This window comes from Neophocaena asiaeorientalis, unplaced genomic scaffold (genome assembly GCF_003031525.2).
Source record: "Neophocaena asiaeorientalis asiaeorientalis breed wild unplaced genomic scaffold, Neophocaena_asiaeorientalis_V1.1 scaffold67, whole genome shotgun sequence".
Classification (NCBI taxonomy): Eukaryota; Metazoa; Chordata; class Mammalia; order Artiodactyla; family Phocoenidae; genus Neophocaena; species Neophocaena asiaeorientalis.
This window is the reverse complement of record NW_020173731.1, coordinates 11,275,706-11,301,245: the sequence shown is the minus strand read 5'-3', so window position 1 is coordinate 11,301,245 and position 25,540 is coordinate 11,275,706. Positions and strand designations below refer to the sequence as shown.

At 41.6% G+C, this 25,540-nt stretch overlaps 1 protein-coding gene across 1 annotated transcript; it reads right to left on the bottom strand.

The window, feature by feature from the left end:
• Positions 1–205: 205 nt before the first annotated feature.
• On the bottom strand, positions 206–24,939 carry LEMD1 (LEM domain containing 1). Its single transcript, XM_024750886.1, is given in 5 exon segments — positions 206–311; positions 1,300–1,376; positions 20,737–20,807; positions 24,164–24,286; positions 24,858–24,939. Coding segments are annotated over 5 exon segments (459 nt in total).
• Positions 24,940–25,540: the final 601 nt, after the last annotated feature.

Below are 25,540 nucleotides of genomic sequence, written 5' to 3'. Positions count from 1 at the left end.
TTGACACAAGTGCCTTGTTCTCTCCCTCATTGCTTCTACCTGTCTGAGCTTGGCTACAGATCCTTGAGAGCAACACAGTGCAAGGGAAGACTACCTGGCTATGGGGCTGGGCCCGCCCCGTTAAGAGTAGCCTCTCTTCTTTCCTGAAGCAAGAGGGCTTGGAGCAGTTCTCAGGCACGCGCTCATCACTCTGCTTCTAAAGCACTTAACCAAAGAGTGGCTTCCCTTCCACAGTTATGTAGACAAATATCACAGTGTTGAAGATGCCAAACACAGCAAGTTTCAAGCCTGCTGGAAACGTTTCTATGTTCCTGCTCCCAGCGCTCCTGTTCACTATGCAGCAGGCGTTCTCTCTGATGTTATTTCCATGCTTTGAATCTGACGTTTGATGCTCTCGCAGCACACCTGTGAAAACAGTAGTGGCTCTTAGGGTTGTGTACAACTGCTATTTGAGCACCCCTTAAAATCTGTGGGCCTTTGGGCCCAAGGGAGTAACCACGGTGGGGCTTTAGGGAAGAGCGCCACTCATTTAAAACCTGTGCTAATTTCAATGAGTGATGTTAACAGGGTATCACCAGGATGTGAGATCTCTAAAATCCCACAGAGCATTCATTTATCACCTACTGTGTAACGTCTTTCAATGCTGGTGCAAGGCCAGCTTAGGGACTTACAGATCCCCTGGTCCCCAGTGGGGATGGGTACAAGCTGTTGGGGGGCATCAGTTCACTGGCCCTCTTCCTTCTCTCTCCACAGGTATAAGCACTGCCTTTCAGGGTGGAGATGGGAACTATTTTTGAAATCTGCTTATTTTGCATTTAAAGGGGCAAGGGGGTACTTTCTGATCTGCTAGTCAAATCCTGGAAATCGGCCCAAGTTTATTCAGAAGTAAGGGAACTTTCCAGAAGGCTTTACTCTCTGACCCATAAAATGTCCTGTCTTGAGCGCTTATTTCAACTACTTGCTCTTTTGTTTTTTCTTCTCTTTTCCCTTTACCACAAATAGGAATAAATGTCTCTAAATGACTACAAATCAAGAAACTTGGGATGGTCTCAGCTCACCGTGATTTATGGCATCCTCCTCAGTCTCTCTGGCCTGTTTGCTTATCTCTAAACATGGGTGGTGAACTGGACAGTGTGTAAGGCCCCTTCGGCTTCGAAATTGTGAGATATCACCAATCTTTCTTCTTTCTCAACACGTTCTTTACAGACTCAAACCCTTCACAGAGATCTGAATAATGAATTTTTTTCCCGAAGTTACATAAGACAATAATATCTCCTCATATGTTAAGAAAAGCATTACCTTCTTTCCTCAGAACGCTTAGAATCCAGGCAGAAGCCTTCTAGGGCTTTTGGTTTACTGATGGAAGCCTTGGGTCTCTAATGAATCAAAAATATATATATATATATATCAAGAAGAATTTATTGTTTCCAATGTCTTGTACAAAGAATCTTTTTTTTTCTAGAAAAGGTCATATACTCTGAGAACTGATAAGTTTTTGGTATATCAGGTTGTTTACTACTTCATAGCGCAGACTTTCACTTTGCCTTCTTTTATTCAGTAATTAGTAAAAACATCCAAGTTCCGCAGGGTAATATTTTAGTTCAGTGATTCACACACAATAGACATGCCAGTGACGAAGGTCACATGACGCCAGCAGCATTCTGTTCTTAGATAACTGTTTCTTTTGCTCTCTTATTTGTACTTTTTTATTGCTGGAACTTATTTTATGAGCCTGCGCCATTCTTATATAAAGAATAAAGTTATTTTAAAAAACAAGTTGGCCAAAAAAAACAAAAAACAAGTTGGCGACGAACGAGGACTAGAAAATAATTTAGGAAAGTGAAAATGTTCTGTACGAGGGGTAGAAGGAGAGACAATCGTGGCTTTTTTCTTTTTTCCTTTTCCCCCAAATTTCTTTCATGATGGTATTTTTTTCAGTAAAGTGAAAAGGTATAGCTCTTTAGGCCTTTGTTTCCTCCCTGTGAAATAGAGTTGCAAAGATTAAATGATTTAATATATGCAAAGTGATGAAAACATCTCCTGGCACATAGTAAGCATTCAATAAACATTAGTCATAATGATTGTAATAATGATAATTGTTATTAATTTCATGTTGCTGTTTCTCCTCATATGTCTGGTTTTCCTTGACGGCCCATTCATGTTTAAGATTCAGACCTTATCATCCTCAAATGTCTGCAGTGTCCAGGGTGACCCCTAAGAATGTAAAGATGTGGTATCAGATGATGTTGCTGACCGCTGTTTATCAAGTTCCAGGTCCTATTTCCCATGAATTCACTGAGCCTCCTAGACCACCCTGCCCCCATCTGGTAGGCACTCTCATTGCTCCATTTTGAAGATGATGTTTGAGGCACAGAAAGGTTAAGTAACTTGTCTAAGGTCATACAGTATTATCAATGGAACTCTACACTAGACTCCTCTCTACCCTTCAGTTTCTAAAAATAATTTCCCTCCTATAAGAAGTCTTCTTTATTACTCTATCTACTCAGATCACTCATCTGGTCTGTATTTCTTTGGCACTCATGTACATGTTCTGTACCTGACTTTATTGACCTGAGGTTTTATTTATTCATTCAACAAACATTTGTACCGTGCTGCTGAGTACCAGTCCCCACGCTGGCAGTGAGGATTTCTGAAGGGACAACCACACCATCCCTGTCCTAAACAGCTGACCATTGAGCATGGGGATTTTGTTAAGTATTCTGCACTGACTTCCTTCTCCCCAATCAGACCATCTGTTGGATCTCACAGAGCTGTTTTCTATTTCTCTTTTTCCCCCTGTTTTATTGAAGTAATTGACACACGTCACTGTATAAATTTAAAGTGTACAACATGATGGTCTGATTTTCCATTTCTCTTTAATCAACCCATAATATCTACCACTGGGTGTAGATATTTGCCCCCCTCCCAGGGGCTCAGGACCCCTAAACACAACAGGAGCCTCTGACACCTGCCGTGCTGCCAGAGGCCTCACGATACTGCCAGAGGCTGAGGGCAAAGGAGACAGGCACCAAGAACTCCCAGATATACAGGAGCAGGATGGGACTTGCCTCAGACAGGGAAAGGACTGACCGACACCAGCACAGAACAAGAACCAGAAGGAAAATCAAAAGGAGACATTCTTTTTTTTTTTTTAATGTAATTTAAAAATACATTTTTATTTATTTATTTTTGGCTGCGTTGGGTCTTAGTTGCAGCACGTGGGATCCTTCGTTGCAGTGCGAGGGGTTCTCTCTAGTTGTGGGGTGTGGGCTCCAGAGGGCCTGGGCTCAGTAGTTGCAGCACACGGGCTTAGTTGCCCATCAGCATGTGGGATCTTAGTTCCCTGACCAGGGATTGAACCCACATCCCCTGCATTGTAAGATGGATTCTTAACCACTGGACCACCAGGGAAGTCCCAAAAGGAGATGTTCTGACAGCAATATTGAGAAAGACTGACTAGGGTGTGATGGAGGGTAGGACAGGACAGGGGGCACATGGGCATTCACGTGAGTCACAGAGTTACCAGGAGAAAGGAGAGCCCTGGTCTTAGCAAGTGTGTCATCAGGACACCCCAAAAGAGCATGTAACTCTAATGAGTCTGGACAATCACCTCCAGGGTGTGTTGTATCAGCAGGTGTGATGGTCTCAGCCCAAGGTGGGGTAGAGAGGGCATGGCCTGCTCTACAACCGTTTACTACCGGTCACCCCTTCCCAGTCTAGGCCAGCAATGATGAGTCAGCTACTGCCTCCACCCCTTCCCCTCTACTCCCTGCCCCACCCTCTTAAAGATGTTCTCAACGGTGGTTTAGTGATACCCGGGCAGGGTCTCTGCAGATGGTGGGAGCTGTGCCAGGCACAAGAGTGCCACATCTGAGGGAGCACTGTTCCCAGCATGGACATCTCTGCACATACACTATATCAATTTCCTGGAAGAAGGAAGCAAAGACTCTTGAGGTAGAGAGACTTTGAAAATTCCCACGTGCGTGGGCTGTGGTGATCTGCTCACCAAAAGACACCTCAAATGATTTCCAAGGGTGTCGGAAAAATCCTTTATAAGCACATTCTTTTCTTTAAAGCTTGTTAATTACAGAAAGTGTCAAACATACACAAAAGTAGACAGTAGTAAAATGAACCTCCACGTACCTGTCACATGCAACTTCTTTTTAATTCTCTTAAATTTAAAAATAGATACGTTAAGTAAAGCATTAGGGTAGAAATCTGTTGCAAAATCAAATTACAGGATTTCACAGCTCTTAGGCAATCAGATACTCCCTCCATCTCTTTCCTCCTGCCATAAGGAGGTATAGGTCTTTGATTTCCTTTTCTTCTATAATTTATTGCCCTTACTAACATTCCTAGAGTTCTCCTACAGTATGTAAAAGGTAGACATTTTGATTTTCAAAAAAGGAGTAATTATGGCCTATCAACATGACTCTGCAGCCATCAATAATAATAATAATTATAGGGGCTTCCCTGGTGGCGCAGTGGTTAAGAATCCACCTGCCAATGCAGGGGACACGGGTTCGAGCCCTGGTCTGGGAAGATCCCACATGCCGCAGAGCAACTAAGCCCGTGTGCCACAACTACTGAGCCTGCGCTCTAGAGCCCGCGAGCCACAACTACTGAAGCCCGTGTGCGACAACTACTGAAGCCCATGCGCCTAGAGCCTGTGCTCTGCAACAAGAGAAGCCACCACAATGAGAAGCCTGCGCCCCGCAACAAAGTAGCCCCTGCTCACTGCAACTAGAGAAAGCCCGCGTGCAGCAGCGAAGACCCAATGCAGCCAAAAATTAAATAAATGAATGAATAAATAAATTTATATAAAAAATAATAATTATAATGACTAACAGGGAAAAGGTTATCGATTAATGTTAAACACAGTAAACAGTATAAAATTGTATGTACACAGTGATGGCAACTGTGTAAATACATACTGCATATGCACAGAAACAAAACCTAGAGAGAAAAAAATTAAATCAGAAAACATTAAATCAGTTTTTGCATCAGGTGGCATATTTGTAGCTGATTTATTTTTCATCTTTAAACAATTCCTTTAATGTTGTTGTAATATGATTTTCACTATAAACACCATTTACAATGGCACTAAAAAATATTGGTGTTCATTAAAGCAGTGGCTTAGTGAGAGTAAATGGCACCCATGGGGAAATGGAATACTTCTGTTCCTTTCTCCCCATGCTCAGAGCTAGATTCTGCAAACACAGCTGTCTTTTTTTGGTTGTTTTTGTTTTTTTGCAGTAAGCGGGCCTCTCACTGTTGTGGACTCTCCCATTGCGGAGCACAGGCTCCAGACGCGCAGGCCCAGCGGCTATGGCTCATGGGCCCAACCGCTCCACGGCACGTGGGATCCTCCCGGACCGGGGCACGAATCCAGGTCCCCTGCATTGGCCGGCGGACTCTCAACCACTGCGCCACCAGGGAAGCCCCAAACACTGCTGTTTTTGCTCAAGTCAGAAAATTATACCCATCCACCTATTACTGATCAGCTGTAGTTATAAATGTGATAGTTCTAGGTATACCAGTACAATAAACCATGAGTGTCTCACTACAACACTAGCTAACACTTAAATAGCATTTCCTGGGTGTCAGGCCCCACTCTAAAGCATTTTACATAAATAAACTCACTTAATCCTACCACCCTATGAGGAAGATATTTTTATAATGACCATCTTACAGATGAGAAAACTGAGGCAATGGAGAGTTTAAGTAGTGTGTCCATGGTCACAGAGCTGATGAGCTGGTGGAGCCAGGAGTCAACTCAGGCTATGCAGCCTCGGGGTCCCTCCCCGTCATACCATGCTGTACTGCAGGATGATGGTATTGCTTTACTAGAAAGAAGTTAGAGATACCATGCCTGAATGTTTAACGTCTTGGGCATTGAACATGCCTCAATTCAGTTGATCTTTCTAACAACTCTAAGAGCTAATCATCACCATGTTATAGATGAGGAAAGAGAGACTTACGGAGCTCAATTATTTGCCCCAGATTACACAATTGGTGAAAGGAATAGCTGTAATTTAAATCCAGATATTCTGGCTTCAACGTCTATGTTTTTGGGGGTTTGTTTTGGAATCTTTCTATTGGGGAAATTTATCATTACAAATATATCAAAACATATTTGTAAAAACTGTTTTTGTTCATTGATAAATTATCTAATCGTCAATCAATTTCTTATAGAAGTAATACTTGCAGCCAGATCTCTTCTTAAATATTTGGGAAATTGGCTTTTTCATAAGATTTTTCCAGGTAGACTATTCTGTGCTAATTCTGGCCTACTTATGTATATCATATTGAATCTGAAAGTGGATTGTGTATGAACTACTATGTCATACTGTGTTACGGTTAACTACAAAACACTGGGCTGATATCTAGAGCCAGAAAGAATAATAATCATTTTGTATTCTCATTAAATCATTACTCATCCGAAAATATATTCGGTTTTTGAAAAATAATCTACCTTGACTAAAGCCGTTCATATTTGCCCATAAAGAAATACAAGTTTGTTTGCATATCCACGAGAAGTATATTTTACACTGTAGACCCAAACCTAGCCAGAAATGTCCTAGGCTGATACCTACAATTACAGGCAATCAAAGGGGTGCTGCAGGGGTTTCCCACCCTTCCTTTCTCTGATTCTTCCAGGACTTCTTACTGTTGGATTCTGGGCAGTCAGGAGCAGTGAAGCTCCGGGGGGTGGGAATGAAATTCTCTCCTAACTAAAATGTGTTACATTTTCCAATTACTTTATTTCACTACGAGACATTTTTACCGATGACTTGGCAAACTGGCAGTTGCAACCCTGATTACAGGCAGAAAACACCTTTTGATTTAGAACAGTTTAAAATTGAGTTAGCCCAAATCCCTTTATTGACTAAAATGATTTAAGTTCATAAAAGATTTTACAATAATTTCAGACCCTTACTTCACTGTTTTTACCTCAACCTTGATTTAACAAAGCTCTCATCTAAAACATTGTGTTTTTGAATTAATTTAAAGCCTTTTAAAATAATCTGCACCACATTAACAAAAGAAAGGTTAAAAACCTTGTGATCATTTTCATTTCTGATTTTGAAAAAAATTCTCTAGCAAACCAGGAATAGAACGGGAACTTCCTTAACTTGATAAAAGGTGTCTTTAACACCTATACCAAATATCATACTCATATCATACTCAAAGGGAAAATATTAAAAGCATTTTCTTTAGAATAAGAACCAAGGAAAGAATTCCTACTATTATCCCTCTGATTTAATATTGTAATAAAGAGATCTTAGCCAGCACAGTAAAACAAAAAGAAATTAAAGGTAATCAAACTGGACAAAAAAGAGTCTACAGAAAAATTATTGTAATTGCAAAGAGTTCATTTTTAGAAGATCAATATACAAAATCAACTGCATTTCTATTTATTAGCAACAAACTATTTAAAACATAATTTGAAAAAGATACTATTCCCAATAGCAACAAAAATGAAAAGGCCTACCTAACAAAGCTACCTAATAAAGCTAACAAAAGATGAACCTGACCTTCACTGAGAAAATAATAAAATCTTACTGAAGGACATTAAAGAAAATTTCAATAAACGTAAAGAACATGAACAGGAAGACTCAACAGAATGAAAATCCAGCTCTTTCCAAATTAATTTATAAAGTCAATAAAATGTCAATCAAAATTCCAATCTGAATTTTTTTTTTTTTTTTTGCGGTACGTGGGCCTCTCACTGTTGTGGCCTCTCACATTGCGGAGCACAGGCTCCGGACGCGCAGGCTCAGCGGCCATGGCTCACGGGCCCAGCCGCTCCGCGGCATGTGGGATCTTCCCGGACCGGGGTACGAACCCGCGTCCCCGGCATCGGCAGGCAGACTCTCAACCACTGCGCCACCAGGGAAGCCCTCCAATCTGAATTTTTTATGGAACTTGATAAACATTCTAAAATTTATATGGAAGAACAAAGGGACAAGTAAAATAAAGACACCATTTAAAAACAACGACAAGGTGGGGGAAGGGGCGCTATGGGAATTAAGACATCCTGCCCTCAGCACAGGCTAGATGAATTAATCAGAGTAGAGACTCCATTGTATTAATCATAGTTTTTATTTTCTGTATTTTATGCTTTGACATCTTGGGGCCTTGCTAATCCTTAAGAGACTGCATCTCAAAGGGCTAGCTAGGGCTTCCACAACAGTGAGAGGCCCGCCTACTGCAAAAAAAAAAAAGGGGCTAGCTAATTCCTAGAGATAGTAAAGCAAGCCTTTCATATGCAAACCAAACAATCCAAAACGCATACCCCAAACACCTTCTTACCTAACTCTCACACACCAAGCCATTATTTCTCCTAGTTGGCCAGATATTGGACAACTAGGGACCACACTTATAGCCCAGAGCCCACTAAAATTATTCAAACTAGCTAATCCTAAAATGTTTGCCTTGCTTGACCCACTCCTTCCTGCAAACATCACACTAAAGGCATGAGCCCATGCTTTCTTTCACTCCTACTTCCTGCCTGACCCTGATACTTCCCCATGTGGCCCTGCATGGCATGACGTGCCTGTTCCTCTTGGGAACTGTAGGTAATAAACTCTTCTTTCAAAGGCAGTTGTCTCCATGTCTATCACCTTACCATACTTGATTAAAACAAATCCTAGGTACGTTTTAAAACACCCATGTATGTATAGAAATTTGATATATGACAAGATTTAACACTGCAGATAAGAAGAGAAATGACAGACTGCTCAAAAATGGTTTTGGGAACAAGATGGCTTAGATGTGCTTCTCCCAGTTTCTTTTGCTAAGTACAGCCAAAAACCTGGATGTTATATACAAAGCAAACATAAAAAGACTCTGAAAGATGGAGAGAAGCAGATGGGCTAGGGACCTTGGGACCCGAGGGATGACATGTGGTGAGTGCTCTGAGCTTTCTTTTTACCTCACAAATCCTGGACTGGGTGCTGGAGAAGCCGTAACCTGGAAACATCAATGGGTTCAGACAGAAAAGCCCCCCCAAAAGCCAAAGGACAAAGAAAGGGAAAATGAGCAGCCTAGCAAGACAGAAAACTTTTTTGACAGAAAACAGACTAGCAAGACAGTAACTGCTCTACTTCAGCCAAATGGCACACTCCACCCCCAACATAAAGGCACATGGGAAGCTTGGATTTCCACTTCCATGTGTCAGAAGCCCCCTCCCCAGCTGGGTGATGTCAGGGGAGGCCACGTGGGAGCCCCTGCAGCAGCCCAGCAATAATAAGGCACACATACACACACCAGGGCATCCATGGAGGCCCAGTGGGGGAACTGGACTTCTACCCCCACGTGAGAGCAAAGAGTTGGCACCCCTCTTCCCCACCAGTGTGGAGTATGAGGAGGTCAGCTGAAGCAAAAGATTTAAGTAAGATCTGGAGTCTCATAACTCAAGTGAGAAAAAACAATAACAGATGCCAACACCACGATGACAAAAATATTAAAATCATCTGACCAGGATTTTAGAGCAACCACCATAAAATGTTTCAAGGAACAATATGAGACGTGTTTGAAACAAATGAAAAATATTAATTCTCTGCAGATAGTACAATATATACAGAAAAAACAAATGTAAATGTTAGAATTGAAAAAAATTCAACAACCAAAATAAAAATTTTATTTAGATGGGTTTGACAGTAGAATGTAGAAAACAGAGGAAAGAATCAATGTCCTTGGAGATAGACGTATATAAATCATCCAAACCAAACAAGAAAGAGAAAATAGACTAAAAACAAAACAAAAACAGATCTCAGAGTCTTAAGGGATTAGAAGATCTAATGTATGTAATCAGAGTTCCTAAAGCAGACGAAGATGGTCAGGCTAAAAAAGGTATTTGGAGGGCTTCCCTGGTGGCGCAGTGGTTGAGAGTCCGCCTGCCGATGCAGGGGACACGGGTTCGTGCCCCGGTCCGGGAAGATCCCACATGCCGTGGAGTGGCTGCGCCCGTGAGCCATGGCCGCTGAGCCTGCGTGTCCGGAGCCTGTGCTCCGCAACGGGAGAGGCCACAACAGTGAGAGGCCCGTGTACCGCAAAAAAAAAAACCGAACAAACAACAACAACAACAAAAGGTATTTGGAGAAATAATGGCTGACAACGTTCCAAATTTGGCAAAAAGCAGTAATCTACAGATTCAAGAAGCTGAATGAATTCCAAACAGGATAAACCTAAAGAAATCTATGCCAAGACTTGTCATAGACAAACTTCTGAAAACTTTTGTGATCTCAAAGGACATCATCAAGAATGGCAACATACAGAATGGGAAAAAATATATTGGTAAATCATATATCTGATAACAGTCTAGTATTCAGAATATATAAAGAACTCTTACAACTCAACAACAAAAAGACAAACTAACTTGTTAAAATATAGGCATATGGCTTGAATAGATGTTTCTGCAAAGAAGATACACAAAAGGGGAATAAGCACGTGAAAAGATGTTCAATATCATTAATCATTAAGGAAATGCAAAGCAAAACCACAATGAGATTCTACTTTACACCTACCAGGCTGGCTTTTAAAAAGAAAGTTGGAGTGGAATAAGAAGTGTTGGCAAGGATATGAGAAATTAGAATCCTCATATATAGGTAGTAGGAATGTAAAATGCTGCAGCCACTATGGAAAACAACTAGCCATTACTAAAATAGTTAAACATAGAATTACCATAAGACCTAGCAATTCCACTCCTAGATATATATCCAAAAGAACTGAAAACACGTACTCAAATATTTGTATGTGAATGTTCAAGGTAGCACTATTCCCAATATCCAAGAGGTGGAAAGAATCCACATGTCCATCAATGAATGAATGAATAGTAAATTGTGGTATATCCATACAATGAACTGTTAGTCATAAAAAGATACAGATACATGCTGCAACATGGATGAACCTTGAAAACCTTAAGCTAAGTGAAAGAAGTCAGTCATAAAACATCACATACTGAATGATTCCATTCAAATGAAAAATCCAAAAGTAAATTCATTGAAATAGAAAGTAGATTAGTAATTGCCAGAAGGGAATTGGGGAATAACTGCTTAATGGGTACTGAGTTTTATTTTGGGGTGATGAAAATTTTTGAAACTAGATAGAGGTAGTAGTTTCACAGCATTATGAATGTCTTAAATGCCACTAAAGTGTTCATTTTAAAATAGTAAATTTTATGTTATGTGAATTTAATCTCAATTAAAATTTTTTCTGATTCCTGTCATTGTACTGTGAATGTCCTTATGTCTTTAGTCTAAGGAAATACATACTAAAGTTTTGGGAGGGAGTAAAAGGTCATGATGTCTACAATTTAGTTTGAGAAAAAAATAATAGATAAAATTACCAAAAAAATGTGGTAAAAAGTTAAGACTTGGTAAACCTAGGTTAAGGCCACACAGGAACATTTTGTTGGAATTTTTCTGTAAGTTTGAAATCATTTTTTTAAATTACATTAAAAAAAAAAAGACACCAAGGGGGAGTTCCCTGGTTGCCTAGTGGTTAGGATTCTGGGCTCTCAGTGCAAAAAAAAAAAAAAAAGTCACCAAGAAAAGAGTGAAAAGATAAGCCCACTGGTGGGGGTTGTTAGTAATGGGAGAGACTCTGCATGTGTTGGGGGCAGGGGTTATATGGGAAATCTCTGTACCTTCCTCTCCATTTTGCTATGAACCTAAGACTACTGCAAAAAAAATCTTTTTCTCAAAAAAAAAAAAAAAATTCCCAAGCTACTAGAAGATATGTTCTATACTTAATGACTAACAAAGGATTAGTATCCAAAATATATAGAGCTCTTATAAATTAACAAGAAAAGGGTAAACAATAGAAAAATGGGCAAGAGAAATGAACAGGCATTTCACAGATGAGAAAACACAAATGACCAACAAACATGTGAAAAGATGCTCAACTTATTAATAATAAGAAAAATACAAATTATAATCATAATGAACTACCATACTCCAACCACTACATTGACAAAAATGAAATCTGGCAATACTAAATTTTGAAGAAGATTTAGAACAATGGAGCTCTTAGGAACATAAAATGCTGCAGCTTCTTTTCAGAGCAATTTAGCATGCTGTGTTAAGTTGAAGAGAGATATATCCTTTGATTCTACTACTAGTGGAGCAGTTCCACTCTTAGATCATTCATTCAATCAGAAGAAGATTTCTTGTACATTTACACAATGGAGCATTTGTCACAATGTTTGTAGCAGCATTGCTTGTATTAGAAAAACTTGGAAATGATCCAGATGTCCAATAAATAAAGAATGGATAGGGCTTCCCTGGTGGCGCAGTGGTTGAGAGTCCGCCTGCCGATGAAGGGGACACGGGTTCGTGCCCCGGTCCGGGAAGATCCCACATCCCGCGGAGCGGCTAGGCCCGTGAGCCATGGCCGCTTAAAAAAAAAAAAAAAAAAAAAAAAAAAAGAATGGATAGATATATTTTCATAATAAGTGTATAGCAGTAAAAATGAACTAGAGCTACAAATATGGGATGAAGCTCACAACATAATACTGAATGATAAAGGAAAGTTACAGAATACTTACATTACGTTATAATTTAAATAAAGTCCAAAATCATGAGAAACTAAAGTCTGTGGATACTGTAAAGAAAAGGAAAAGAATGAAAACTAGAAAATTGAGATCAGTGGTTACCTTGCAGGAAAGGAAGGAAGGGAATATGATCAGGGAGGGATACATTGGGGTCTTCAACTGAATTAGCAATGATCTTTTTTTAAATCTCTGGAGTGGGACTCTACTCATTATGTGATTCTTTATAAATTTTTGGATGAGTAAGATATGTTATAATAAAATGTCAAAAAAAGTTTTTCAGGTTTGAGATTTTTTTTTGTCCACTTGGGAGAATTCCAGGTACTCATATGCATATGTGTCAGCCCGTTTTAACTCTCATGATTTCTGTAGCACGCTTTAAGGTGTGAATGGAAGTCACCAACGAGTGCCTCGCAAGGACTTTCTTTGCAAAGCAATCATCAGAAAGAAAGCCTTTGCTTCCATGGGTGAACAGATGTTCTGGAGTCCTTCTGCGATATAAAAAAAAGGGACACTGGGGGGAGCTGTTTCACTACTCAGGTGCCTGGTTGTTTTTCCACCCCTCTGGCAGCTTGATATACTGGAAAGGGCAATAGAATGGAAACTGGGAGACTAGAATTCGATTCCAATTTTTCTTCTAACTCTCTGTGCTTTGGACAAGTCATATGCCCTCTCTGCTTGTTTCCTCATCTATAAGATGAACCATATAGCCTCCTCCAAGAAGCCTTTCGGATAGTAAATTCCATAATCAATAATTATCTATAGTAAATCATGCCTGGACTCATGAATTGCGATGAATAGTGCCTGGTGCTCACAAAGCCCTAACAAGTCCCAAGAGATTAAAATAACTCAGGGGTCCTCATGTGAGAGGTACAACAGGAAATTCCTCTCCCTAAAATGGATACATATATCTATACTCATAATGCAAATTATAAATTAGCTAAAGTCAGTAATGGTTATACTCTTAGATGAAAGGGAAAGGAAAGCTGCGTTTCCTAAACAAATTCATATTTTTCCTACAGAAAAAGACCACCACTGCTCATAATTCAGTTTTATGAAAATAAATAAGTTTACCTTTATTATCATCTTAGAATCATTGTAATCAGAATTTGGTTTCACTGTCTCTTCCTGCTGCTCTTGTATTTCAAAACTGGGTTCTACTACACAGAAAGAATCAGCATGTAATTAATAAGATAAAGGTGTATTGATCATCAGGCATATTTAAGCATATCTACCAGGAGGTCAGTATTTTTACAAGAAGCATGTTAAATTACATTCCTTGTAAGGATGGCATTTAGCTCCCATTAGCACATGTCATAGGTAAGAACAAAGGGCTTATTAAGTAGTTATAGAATATGTAATTTACTCTTCACTTTGATCCAACTGTAATATATAACTACTATTGGGAATAAGGATGCTTTTCAATTAATTAAGAAACTGTTGTAGAGATGTTTAACCTGATCAGGTCTCCTAAAATCTTGACATGCGACTCAAACCACACACTTAATGGTAGTCTTAATGGTAGTATATTCCCTTGGTACACTGGGCCTTCTGATTGCAGCACTTGAGGTAGGCCCTGCACATGATAATTATAGGCCCACAAGGTATATTATCAGCAACAATAGCAACTGAGACACAGAGAGTAAAAATCCTATTAAAGTCCTGACACAAAGACAATGAAACAGACCTCAGAACTGGAAACGAAAAAGAGACATGAAGCTTTCTTTCTCTTCCTTTTCCTTCCCTGGAATGTCAGTGTGTCCTGCACTGGAAGCGTGGCAGAGGGGACAGGGACTCAGAGTGTCAGCATGCCTGGAGGACAATGAAATGGGGTAGGGAGCTATGGATATGGAGGGGACTTTGGGGTGCCTGGTGGTTGAAGAACAAGAGCAGTAGGGGAGGGGACCGCATGGAGGCTTTAGTGCGCCCTGTGTCCAAGGAGGACGGTAAGGGGAGGGCCACATAGAGGTGCTGACATGTCCAGGGGTCACGGAAGTGATGATGGGGACCATGCAGAGGAGGAGCAGGCTGCTATGATTGTGAGATTAGTTACACTGAGAAAATTAGAAAATTGAGCAAAAATGTAAACATATTGAGGCTAATGGAAGGCAGGCTTCTCACTATCAGAGAAGTGACTTACAAACACAGAAAGGGGAAAGGTTAGAAAGAACACTGCAGTGCTGGGTTGTAATTGGAGGTCAATAGGGACTCATGGTTTAAAAATACATAGAGAGAGATATATAAAAATAGTGATAGATGCATGTGTGTATGTGTACATATATACAAACATTTATTTTCTAGCTCTGTCCACTGAGAGGGCCTAGAAGCAACAACTCTCCAGCAACCAGGAGCTCACTGAAGGCCTAGATCTTGGTTTCTGAATTGATATCCTGCAGTAAAAGGAACCAGCTTTCCTGCGGCAGAAAAAGCACAAGATGGGTCTGAAACATCTTGTTGGGCCAGAAACTAAGGAAATGCTCAAGGAATGATGAGGACACGTCAAAAGGACACAGTATCCATCTATTTTTTCTTTGCCGCATGGCATGTGGCATCTTAGTTCCCTGACCAGGGATTGAACCCACGCCTCCTTCAGTGGAAGCGTGGAGTCTTCACCAGTGGACTGCCAGGGCTCCCACTAGCCAAATCTGGGACAAATTGAGCATTAGGATAAATAATCATATCAACAGATACAACCACTGAAATGAAGAGTCAATGAACTCATACTAGTATGAATGAATGAATGAATGAATGGACATATGGACAAACCAACCAACCAATCAACCAACAAATAAATAAATAAATGAGGGTGAAGGGAAAGTCTTCCTCACAATAGAATACCAACTAATAAATTTAGAAGAAATAATAGAAATAGAAACTTCCAATGGGCCATGATGATGATGGAAGTTGAATTCGGCAGTCACTTATGGGTACTGGGCTAATGGATAAGGTTTGATGAGGTGTCATTTCAGAATATCTCCCCACAAAATACTGTTCAGTTCCAAAGGGGAAAATGATGGCTTTATGGAGGAATCTGAGAGACACCAACTTTTCCAGGTGATTAAGGCTGGCATTACCAGCAGTGAAACAGAATTAGAAGAACACAGCATCATTTCTGAAGAATTCCTGCCTGGATACACGGCCTCTATGAATAGTCAAAAGAAAAATCAGAGAAATCACCTGCAGAATGAAAGGTCTATGCTCTTTAAAACAGTCAAGGGCATTTGACAGGGAAAGACTGAGGCACTGTTGTTCCAGACTGAAGGAGGCTGAAAAGACCTGACAACTAAAGGCAACACATGTTCCTGGATTGGCCTTGGACCAGAAAGCAAAAGATATTATTGGAACAGTTGATGAAATCTGAATGGGGTCTGAATATTGGATGTTAGCATTGAATCAATGTAAATTTCATTATTTGGAGTGTTATACGGTGGTTATGTGGGAAAGTATCCTTTGGGGGTAGCAGAATACATGCTGGAAGGCGGAGGGGCTTCATGTCTACAGTTTGCTCTCAGTGGTTCAGAAAGACATAATGGTAAGGGACCTGCATGCATGCACACACACACACACACACACTAAGGACCTACTGTATAGCACAGGGAACGATACTCAATATTTTGTAATAACCTATAAGGGAAAAGAAGCTGAAAAAGAATATATATACATATATATATGTATGTATAACTGAATCACTGTGCTGTACACCTGAAACTAACACAACATTGTAAATCAACTATAGTTCAATTAAAAAAAAGTGTGGTAAAAGGTAAAAATTAGATTATCTGGGCTATGGGAATTCTATGTACTATTCTGGCAACTTTCCCTAGGTTTGAACTTATTCTGGCAACTTTCCCTAAGTTTGAACTTATCTCAAAATAAATTGTTCAAAAAAATGTTTAAAGGGGCACGGGAAGGATTTAAACCTAAGATTGAGAAGACGGAATCCTATATACTGGGAGGGCACACATGACTTTTTTTAAATGCTTGGTCTCCCTCATTCAACACACGGCGCTCACAGAGAACAATCTTTAGTTATGTCTGTATATTTAACTATATAAACATATCTGTGGGCACCTGTAAATCACATTCTATGGTACTTGGAAGTTCAATACTAAAGATTCGGTTTCCATTATATTATTTTTCACTAATTATATTGCTTTGTATTGCAGATAATTAAAGATCATGCTTTTTATATAATAATAATATTAATGATAGAATAATACTTATTGCACTTATATAACTCTTATTATATGTCATCACTACTCTATTTTACATATTTCTACTGAATCCTCACAACACCCTATGAAGTTGAGACTATTATTATCCGTATTTATAGATGACGAAACTAAGACACAGAGAGGCCAAGTGTCTTGTCAAAGTTAGTGGCAGAACTGGGATTTGAACCCAGGCAGTCAGACTCTAGAGTCCATATTTTTGGTACACGTATTCTTTGTTTCCAGAGCTCTATTTAAATTTCTTCAGGACAGAAACTACGGCTCCTTTTGCTCCTATTTTCTTCCTGAAGAAGGTCTAGCACGATACCCTGTACACAATAAATAGTTGTTAACTCACAGGCTGAGATCCAGGAGTGGAAGCTCTGCTACAACCATTCCCTGGATGGTCATCAATTTGTGATGACCTAAGCATTGTCTCTCAAGAGAATACATCAAGGTATGTCCAGGAGATGCCACAGACTAGGAAGTCAGAAAGCGAGCTCTTCAACATCAGTGTAGGGTAAAGTTTCCTTTCAGTTTGGCCAACAGGGACTGAGTAACTCCCTCTCCCCCCATATGTTGAATTAAACAGAGGATTCAGACATAGGTTTTCACCCTCAAAAGTTTACAGCCTAGAGCAAAAGCTCCTGGGCAGAGGGTGGAAGTAGGGGTTGATTGAAAAGGCAGATTCCTAGAACCAGACCCACAGAATCCATTTTGAGAAACTCCTAGTGGAATGTAGTATAGGACAGGTGGCAAGATGAGAAGAAGGCATTCCAGGATGGGAGAACAGAATGAACAGAGATTCTGGCAGGAAACAGCATGCTCTGTCTGGGAGAGAATAAGGAAACACCCAGATGGGGCCAGGAGCACACACCTGCCCGGGTCAGCTGCCCTCTGGGTGCTGCCTGCATCAGTCCTCCGCAACCAGCATGCACGTCCAAACACTTCACCCTTTGGAACCACTCCCAAACCCGGGGTGACAATATGCCCTGTTTCCCCAGTTCAGTACTGTTTCACTTCTGTTATTCCAGAGTACCTTCTGGTTAGTCTCCCCTTTCATTCTCAAAAGCATCCCCTTTGGGATGATAAATTATATGGTCACCCTACTTAAACCCCACTTTGTGCAATCTCGATGTTGTAGATTATTTTGCCTCCCTACTGCCCCCAAACCCTATTTTTTTTCCTCTTTGGGGGAAGGGGACTTAGAGCCTGAGTTATACACATTGGCTTAACTCCCTCCTCCATCAGTGGAAACATAAGCTGTGTCTAGAGTCTACCTGATGAAAAAAAAAAAACAATTAAAAAAAATAATGACCTGGCTTTCTGGTGGTCTTAATCACCAAATCAAATGGGCCATATATGTGACTTGATAAAACACACAGAGTATGAAAAAGTGTCCAGAAATCGACATAATCCAAATCTCAGTGTGGTTTGTATTCCACTAGAAACCTACTAAAATGAGAGGAAAATGTGTGTTCATTGGTGTTTCGAAGAAATGCAAATACTACCTTTGCAGGTACTTAGAGGACTGTTAGGTACAGACCACTGCTTTTAAGTAATTAAAGTCTATGGTGTTCGACAAGTGTCTCAATAAACACATGTTCTACCACCTTTTACATGGAAATTTAAGTGCTTATTTACATTTACTTTCAGATTTAAAGTTGAACAGATGTCCTGGGGCCCTTCTGAGAATCAAAATGGCTTATGTAAATCCTTCAGATCAAAACATTTTATGGCCATCACAAACTTTCTATTAAATTCTATTGCCAATTCAAAATATTGATGTGGTTTTATTTCGGGTTTATGTAAAGCAAAGACTGAAGGGCACTGGTCCCACCTGATGCATTTTTAAATACTCAGGCTGCTGTTTCTCCTGTAAATGTCTTTGCAGGAACTATACAAAAGGGTTTTCTGTGGAAACGAGGTTTAATGAATGGAAAGGATTCCTTTAATGAGCCATTTAGAAGATTTTAAAAAACCTTTTAGAAAATGTATAAGATATCTGAATTCCTTCATCTAATTTGAATTATGTTTAAACGGGAAGTTAAAGCTAGAGCGTACTGCAGGAGTGTTTACTTGGGGGCTCCTTTTCATTTGGTATTTAAACTCAGCAGGTAGTTTAAATACTAGATCACATTGGTAAACTTAACCTATTTGTCACTAGAGTGTTTGATGAGGTGAGCTTTGGGACCCTACTATGTGCAAGAGCCCGTGACATCCAATGAAGGGAATAAAAGGCAACTGTAAATGGATGCACAGGATTGGCCTTTGAGACGTTCCTTAAATGATCACAGTATTTTAACAGGAAGAAAAATGGGGAGGGGGTGGGAAAATGAAAGGAATTCCAGCCATAAAGAACAGTTGAGGCAAAGGCACGTGGGAAGAAAGTGTGAGAGGTGCAGAAACAAGTAATTATGGTTTGGATCCGACGATGAGGGAGATAAAGTTACCGGAGACATTGGTGTCTCCTCATGGTGCATAGTAAGTTTGCCTCTTGTTGTAAAGTCTCCAGGCAAATTAATAATGTGATTTAATCTCTGCTGATAGATTTGGACCTGAATTGGGAAAAGTTGGAGGAAGAGGCCAGTTAGGAGGATTTTGCAATTGTTTTTAAGTAGCTGAATGCAAGCTAAGATAGCAGCAGTGGGAAGAGAAAGAGGGATAATTTTTTTAAAACTCATAATTCTAATCCATGGGACTTGGCGATTGTTTATACCTAAGGAGCTGAGGGGCGTGGCATCCCAAGACAACTAGGAGGCTTTGGGCCTGGACAGTGGGAAGGCAGTAAAGCCATCAGGATAAACAGAGGTCACAAATGCAGGTTGGGGTGAGTGAAAATGGGCTTGATCCTGGATACCCTGAACGTGAGGTGCTGGAGTATAACCACAGGGGGAAGTATAAATACATATATCTAATCTTTGAAATGTTCATGATGACAAACATTTGTTGGGTGAATGCGGGAAGGAGGGAAAGCAGGAGGGGAAGAGAAGGAGAAGGAAGGAGTTCTCCAGGACAGAAAGCAACTGGATATGCAGGCCTAAGCCTAGGAGGGGTGTCCTGTGTGGAGGTTCTATGTGGAGTCACGACATAGAGGCGGGAAGTGAGGAGAGAGCAAGGGAAACGATGCAGAGCGGAAGGGAAGAGGGCTGAAGACAGACCTCAGGCACAAGCTTCTTTAGGGGCCAAAAGACAAAGACTCAGCACAGAACAGGAAGAGGGTAGAACCAAGAACCAAGAGAGCACAGAGCTGCCCAAATCGAAGAAAGCAGGTGTCTCTAAATAAGGAGGGACAGTGGTCAGAAGACTGAGAAAGGGTCCCTAGAGTTGATGACCTGGAGTTCATTATGTGAGCTAATGATGTGCCAGGTCCAGGGCTAAGAGCGTTACCGGCCTTTCCCTTCCCAGCCACCCTGCAAGCGGGCGCTGCTATTAAGCGCTGCACTAGGGGAGGCTTAGATCTGTTAAGGTCGCACAACTAACAAGTGGAAGGGCAGGATCCCTAAGCCAGCTGGGCTTACCCGAACCTGTTACTCTCACACACCTGGCCTTGTGCTTCAATGACCGCAGTGTCCAGGAGAGAGAGAGAGAGAGAGAGAGAGAGAGAGAGAGAGAGAGAGAGAGACGGGAACAGGAACTCATAGTTATTCCATGCTCACTGTGGGTCTATACGAGACCACGGGCAGCAAAAGGAGAGAGAGGGGACAACAGCTGGAGGGGAGAGAGGGTGGCTATCTCAGGGTGAGGAGATGGCGCAGGAGGACCCTGTGACTCTGGGTCCTATGCCAGAACGTGGAGATAGTTTCAGAAAACAGAAACCTTCATTAAAATGAGCTGTTTTAAACTAGGATTTTACCATTGTAACAGAATGTAGTGACTCTCTGTTTCCCTTCTTAATACACATGAAAAGTGCTATTTTCTACATTTAATATATGTGTAAAAGTATTCATGCATTAGAATTGTACATACTTTTTTGGGTCCCTTGTTTTTTTCTGATGAGAATATGATATTTCCTTTTGAAATGATAGTGGCATTAAGCTCTGGATCATGGGAAACAAAAGGAAAATAGGCCATGAGAACATATGAGCTAGCAAAGGGAATACACACCAATGGTAGGAGTGAATTCTCTCAACTGTAGGGCAAAAGATTTTTGTGAGGGGAAGAAAATTCACTTTGCCTTTCTGAGGGAAAAGAGCATTTCTGCAGTGGCCTTTGTGGAACACACAGGCCTTCCCCTGGGAGCACAGGGAGGGCTTCTACCAAGGAGGCTGTCACATTTGTACGCCTCTGAGAGAAATACATTGCAGAGCCTGAGCTGGCTGCTCATCTGGGCGCGTTTTTAGTCTAGTCATTGCCCCTTCAAAACAGCTGTAAGCCTCATGCATCCCTGATTGTCAAGATAGGGAAGGAGGATTTCTTCTGTATCCCAAGAAGCATCCAGGGGAGGGAAGGCCAAACCTGTGCAAAAAGGCTTTAAAATCAGGGGAACCGCCAGGAGCAGAAAAGGTTGTTAATCAACCCTCGGCTTCAGTCTGTGAAGAAGAATTTTGATAAACTTGGAGCAGTTGTGTGCTGTTGGACATTCAGCAGAGATTTTAATGCAGGGGATTTTATTAATTAATTTATTTTTTGCTGCATTGGGTCCTCTTTGCTGCGCATAGGCTTTCTCCGGTTGCGGCGAGCAGGGGGTCACTGTTCCTTGCGGTGCACAGGCCTCTCATTGCGGTGGCTTCTCCTGTTGCAGAGCACGGGCTCTAGGCACGTGGGCTTCAGTTATTATGGCACGCGTGCTCAGTAGTTGTGGCACGTGGGCTCTGGAGCGCAGGCTCAGCACTTGTGGCGCACGGACCTAGCTGCTCCGTAGCATGTGGGATCCTCCCGGACCAGGACTCGAACCCATGTCTCCTGCATTGGCAGGCGGATTCCCAACCACTGCGCCACCAGAGAAGCCCTAAATGCAGGGGATTTTAAATGAGTTCTCCATGTCACAGATATTTGGGAAGTTTGAAAAGAGGTGAGATCATTAACGCTATGTCCACCTAGTGAAAAAACAATGAGTGAAAATGAGAAAACTCGAATCCACCCATTGTTTGGATGACCTAATGCTCAGCCTCAGGTCTGGAACTGCCCTGCCCCTCCACCACAACCCCACTCCAGGCCTGGATGTCTCTGTGAAATGCCCAAGGCTGAATTCCACAAGATCCCATGAGTTCCATGACAACCCCTCCATTCTAATGGCACTAGGGTCTTATTGAGGGTCCTCAACTAGCAGATTCAAACATCCAATTTAGACCTGACCTTGACAAGCAGGTTTTCTGTTTGTATTAACCACCAGCCATTGACGTTGCAGAATAGCATTACAAGAGTAGGACTGAACCAGAGCTTCCCCCTCTGACCTGACTGCCCGCAGTTGGCTAGCATCAGGTAGACAGTCTAAAGCAAACCGAAGGACCAGCTTTCTCCTAGCCCTCGCATAAATGCACCTCTTTGGAGGGCTACATGCTGGGAACCAGGATGGCTTGAGACCACAACAGCTTGCTTGTGCAGGTCTGACCTGCAGTCCTGGGCAGTCGTGAGCAGTTGAGTGTACAAGCCTTCCTCTCTGGAATCTTCTAGTCTGACACTGCTTTTCATCAGAGGGCTGGTCTAGTCCCCTCAGCTCGTATCTTTGGCAGGGAACAGAGGCAGCCCCAGGTCTGGGTCAAGACTTTGAAGGCATCCCACATCCAGAAAGGGTCTGGGGTCGCCACTTGCCTTGAGGTACCCCCATGCTAACTGTTCTTCTCAGGGGCCAGTGGGATCTGTCCCCAAACTCTGCTGCCATTTCCAAATGAGGCCATGCCAGACTCTCGGGGAAAGCTCCGTGCCTGCGACACCACCAATACCAGGCGTTACAGGGGACTTTTCAGAGGGCCCCAGGCACTTACATTGTTTGTTGAGCTCTTAGTTTGAACTATATGAAACCACCATTTTTTGTCCAGACATGGACAAAAATGTCATCTGTTCATCCTCATAATAGAAATTATGAGAAAGTGTAGAGTATGTGGTAGAAAGAGCACAACTATGACAGCCAGACCCGGGTTCAAATCTCAGTTCTGTCACAGTATATTCAATATATGCGAATTCCTGCTATGTGCCTAGTACTGTTCTAGGACCTGGACACGTGGTGGTAATGAAGACAGACGGGCCTTACTCTTCATGGCACATTCTAATGGAAGTCACCTGGCCTGTCTGAACTTCAGCTAAGTATCGTGAAGGTTAAATGAGATAATGCCTGTTAGGCCAGAAATGCACTGATGGCTTTCAATAAGTGATAGTTTCTGTTATTTTACTGTGGCTCACATAGGACTCCTAATAAATATTTATTGGATGAAAGAGCCTCGGAATGCATTGTGGGAATTTTCAAGCCCACCCCTAAGAGCCCAAACTGGACACCCCTGCAGGAGAACGGTGCACCTGGGGCAGGGGCCACTTAAAGGGAAACCCACGGATCCCAGAGTTCACCACTCCCGCCCTCCCTGGGACCTGGAAGAGACCAGCTGTGGTCAGCCCCCATTCAATCAGGAAGGCAGTAGGCACAGGAGGAGTTTGGGGAGGTGCAACCTAGTTCATATTTCATTTTTAAAAAATTTTTTAAAAAAATTTATTTATATTTTATTTTTAGCTGTGTTGGGTCTTTGTTGCTGTGTGCGAGCTTTCCCTAGTTGCGGCGAGCGGGGGCTGCTCTTCGTTGCAGTGCGCGGGCTACTCAGTGCGGTGGCTTCTCTTGTGGAGCACGGGCTTTAGGCGCGCAGGCTTCAGTAGTTGTGGTACGTGGGCTCAGTAGTTGCAGCTCGCGGGCTCTAGAGCGCAGGCTCATTTGTTGTGGCGCACAGGCTTAGTTGCTCCGCGGCACGTGGGATCTTCCCGGACCAGGGCTCAAACCCGTGTCCCCTGCATTGGCAGGCGGATTCTTAACCACTGCACCACCAGGGAAGCCCCTAGTTCATATTTCTTAATGGATGTGCAATCGTTTAATCTGAAAAAAATAATTGTCAAATTTATTGATTGAGGCAAAGCAGAGGTTGAGACCTCAAAAGAGACCTGGAAATCACCTGTAGGAACTTCCGGTTTTAGAAATCAAACACAGAGTTGGCTCTGTTTAGTAAGAGAACGTGCAGAATGACCAGTCCTTCCCCTGACGGTCTACCCCACTGAGGCACCGGCATGAATGTAGACATGGAGTTAACAGATTCCTTTTGCAGCCCAAGGGCCTATTTTCCAGGCTCTGTGTGCAAAGAGCCCGTAGGGATATTTCACAGGTGACCCTGCCTACCATTTAAAGCTGCATAAATCATGCCGGACAAGGTATGAGTAAGCGCACAGCTGCTATCTACAGTACAGCTTCTGACGGTACCTTCACTGTCATCATAGTCCTGAGCTTTGTCCAGCTCTCTGGGTCCGTTCATCTCCGGTGATGCACAGGGAGTTGAGACCAACAATTGCACTAACTTCTTTTCCTTCACTTTTCTGGTGGAAGCTGAGGAGGAATGTGGAGAGCAGTTAAGTTGCTCTGTTTGTGTATGTAATCTCACTGGATTCAAAATATTTCACAGTTCAGGTCCTTATTCTTGTATCTTACATTATTGGCTAATTATGGCTTTTACAATAAGGTAGAACCCACAACTACTCAACTCACTCCTTTCCTTCCACCATCACTTAAGGTGGGGCCTCTGTGGATTGGCCACGGAGTCAGGCATTGGGTACAGCGGGGAACAAGATGGACGAAGTTGTACATCCTATGTGCGGGAAATATGGACAGTAAGTACATAACCAGTTAACACAGCGCACATACTAGAAATGCAAAAAGAGCCCAGGGTGATATAATCAAGAGTAACTGGTGTTTCACTACTGTAAAAAATCAATCCTTCCTCTTTGGCACCAAATTTACTAATGTGTGAGTAAGAGCTGGATTTAAAATTTTTTTCCTATTTCTATTTTAATGGTTTTTATTGCATGGGTTCCTTCCACTGTAAATAATTCTCAATCTTTGGAGGTAGCTTACAGGTAATCATTGAGTACCCTCTAATACTTGCTGCATACATACATACGTAGTATTGGGCCAGGTGAAAATCCAAACTTGTCAAGTTCGTTCTATAATTCATCATCACTCAGACACTTCACATCCACCATGGTGATAAAAGTTTGGTCTCTTTTCTGACAGTGGAATCCTTGAAATAGCAAAACATTAACTTCCTTACGACAGACTTACAAATGAGAACTAAAACTTGACCAGTCCACAGAAGTGTTTACGACCCCAGCTCCCCAATCTTGGAGGCACACAAGCAGTAAAGCAAAAATCACCATTTTCTGCCATTTTTCTGTCATAAATCTCTTCTGGATTTAGTGGCCTCAATGAAAATCTTTGGATGGGTGTCATTTTTCCCAGCGTCTTTGGGGTTCAATTATTTCTAACTTTTCTACTCAACTAATGGAAGAAAAGTCTTCTGCACAAAATGAACAAATATTTCCATTACTGCTTAGGAACTCTATGTTAAGACCCAAGCTCTGGGAAGAAGTTAATTAAACATGAAAGAGCTGAGAGAGATTTTTCAGTGAGTTAAATAAAAGTTATTTATCCCTGCCCTCCTTTATGATGAGAGCACAGAGAGTACAGAGCATTCAGTTATTGCAAACAGTAGTCTTTTCACACTTGTAATTTAACTCTGAACATAATGAGATGGTAGTTTTTAATTAACCACCAGCAGACTTTGTAATTGCTGAATTGGCATTT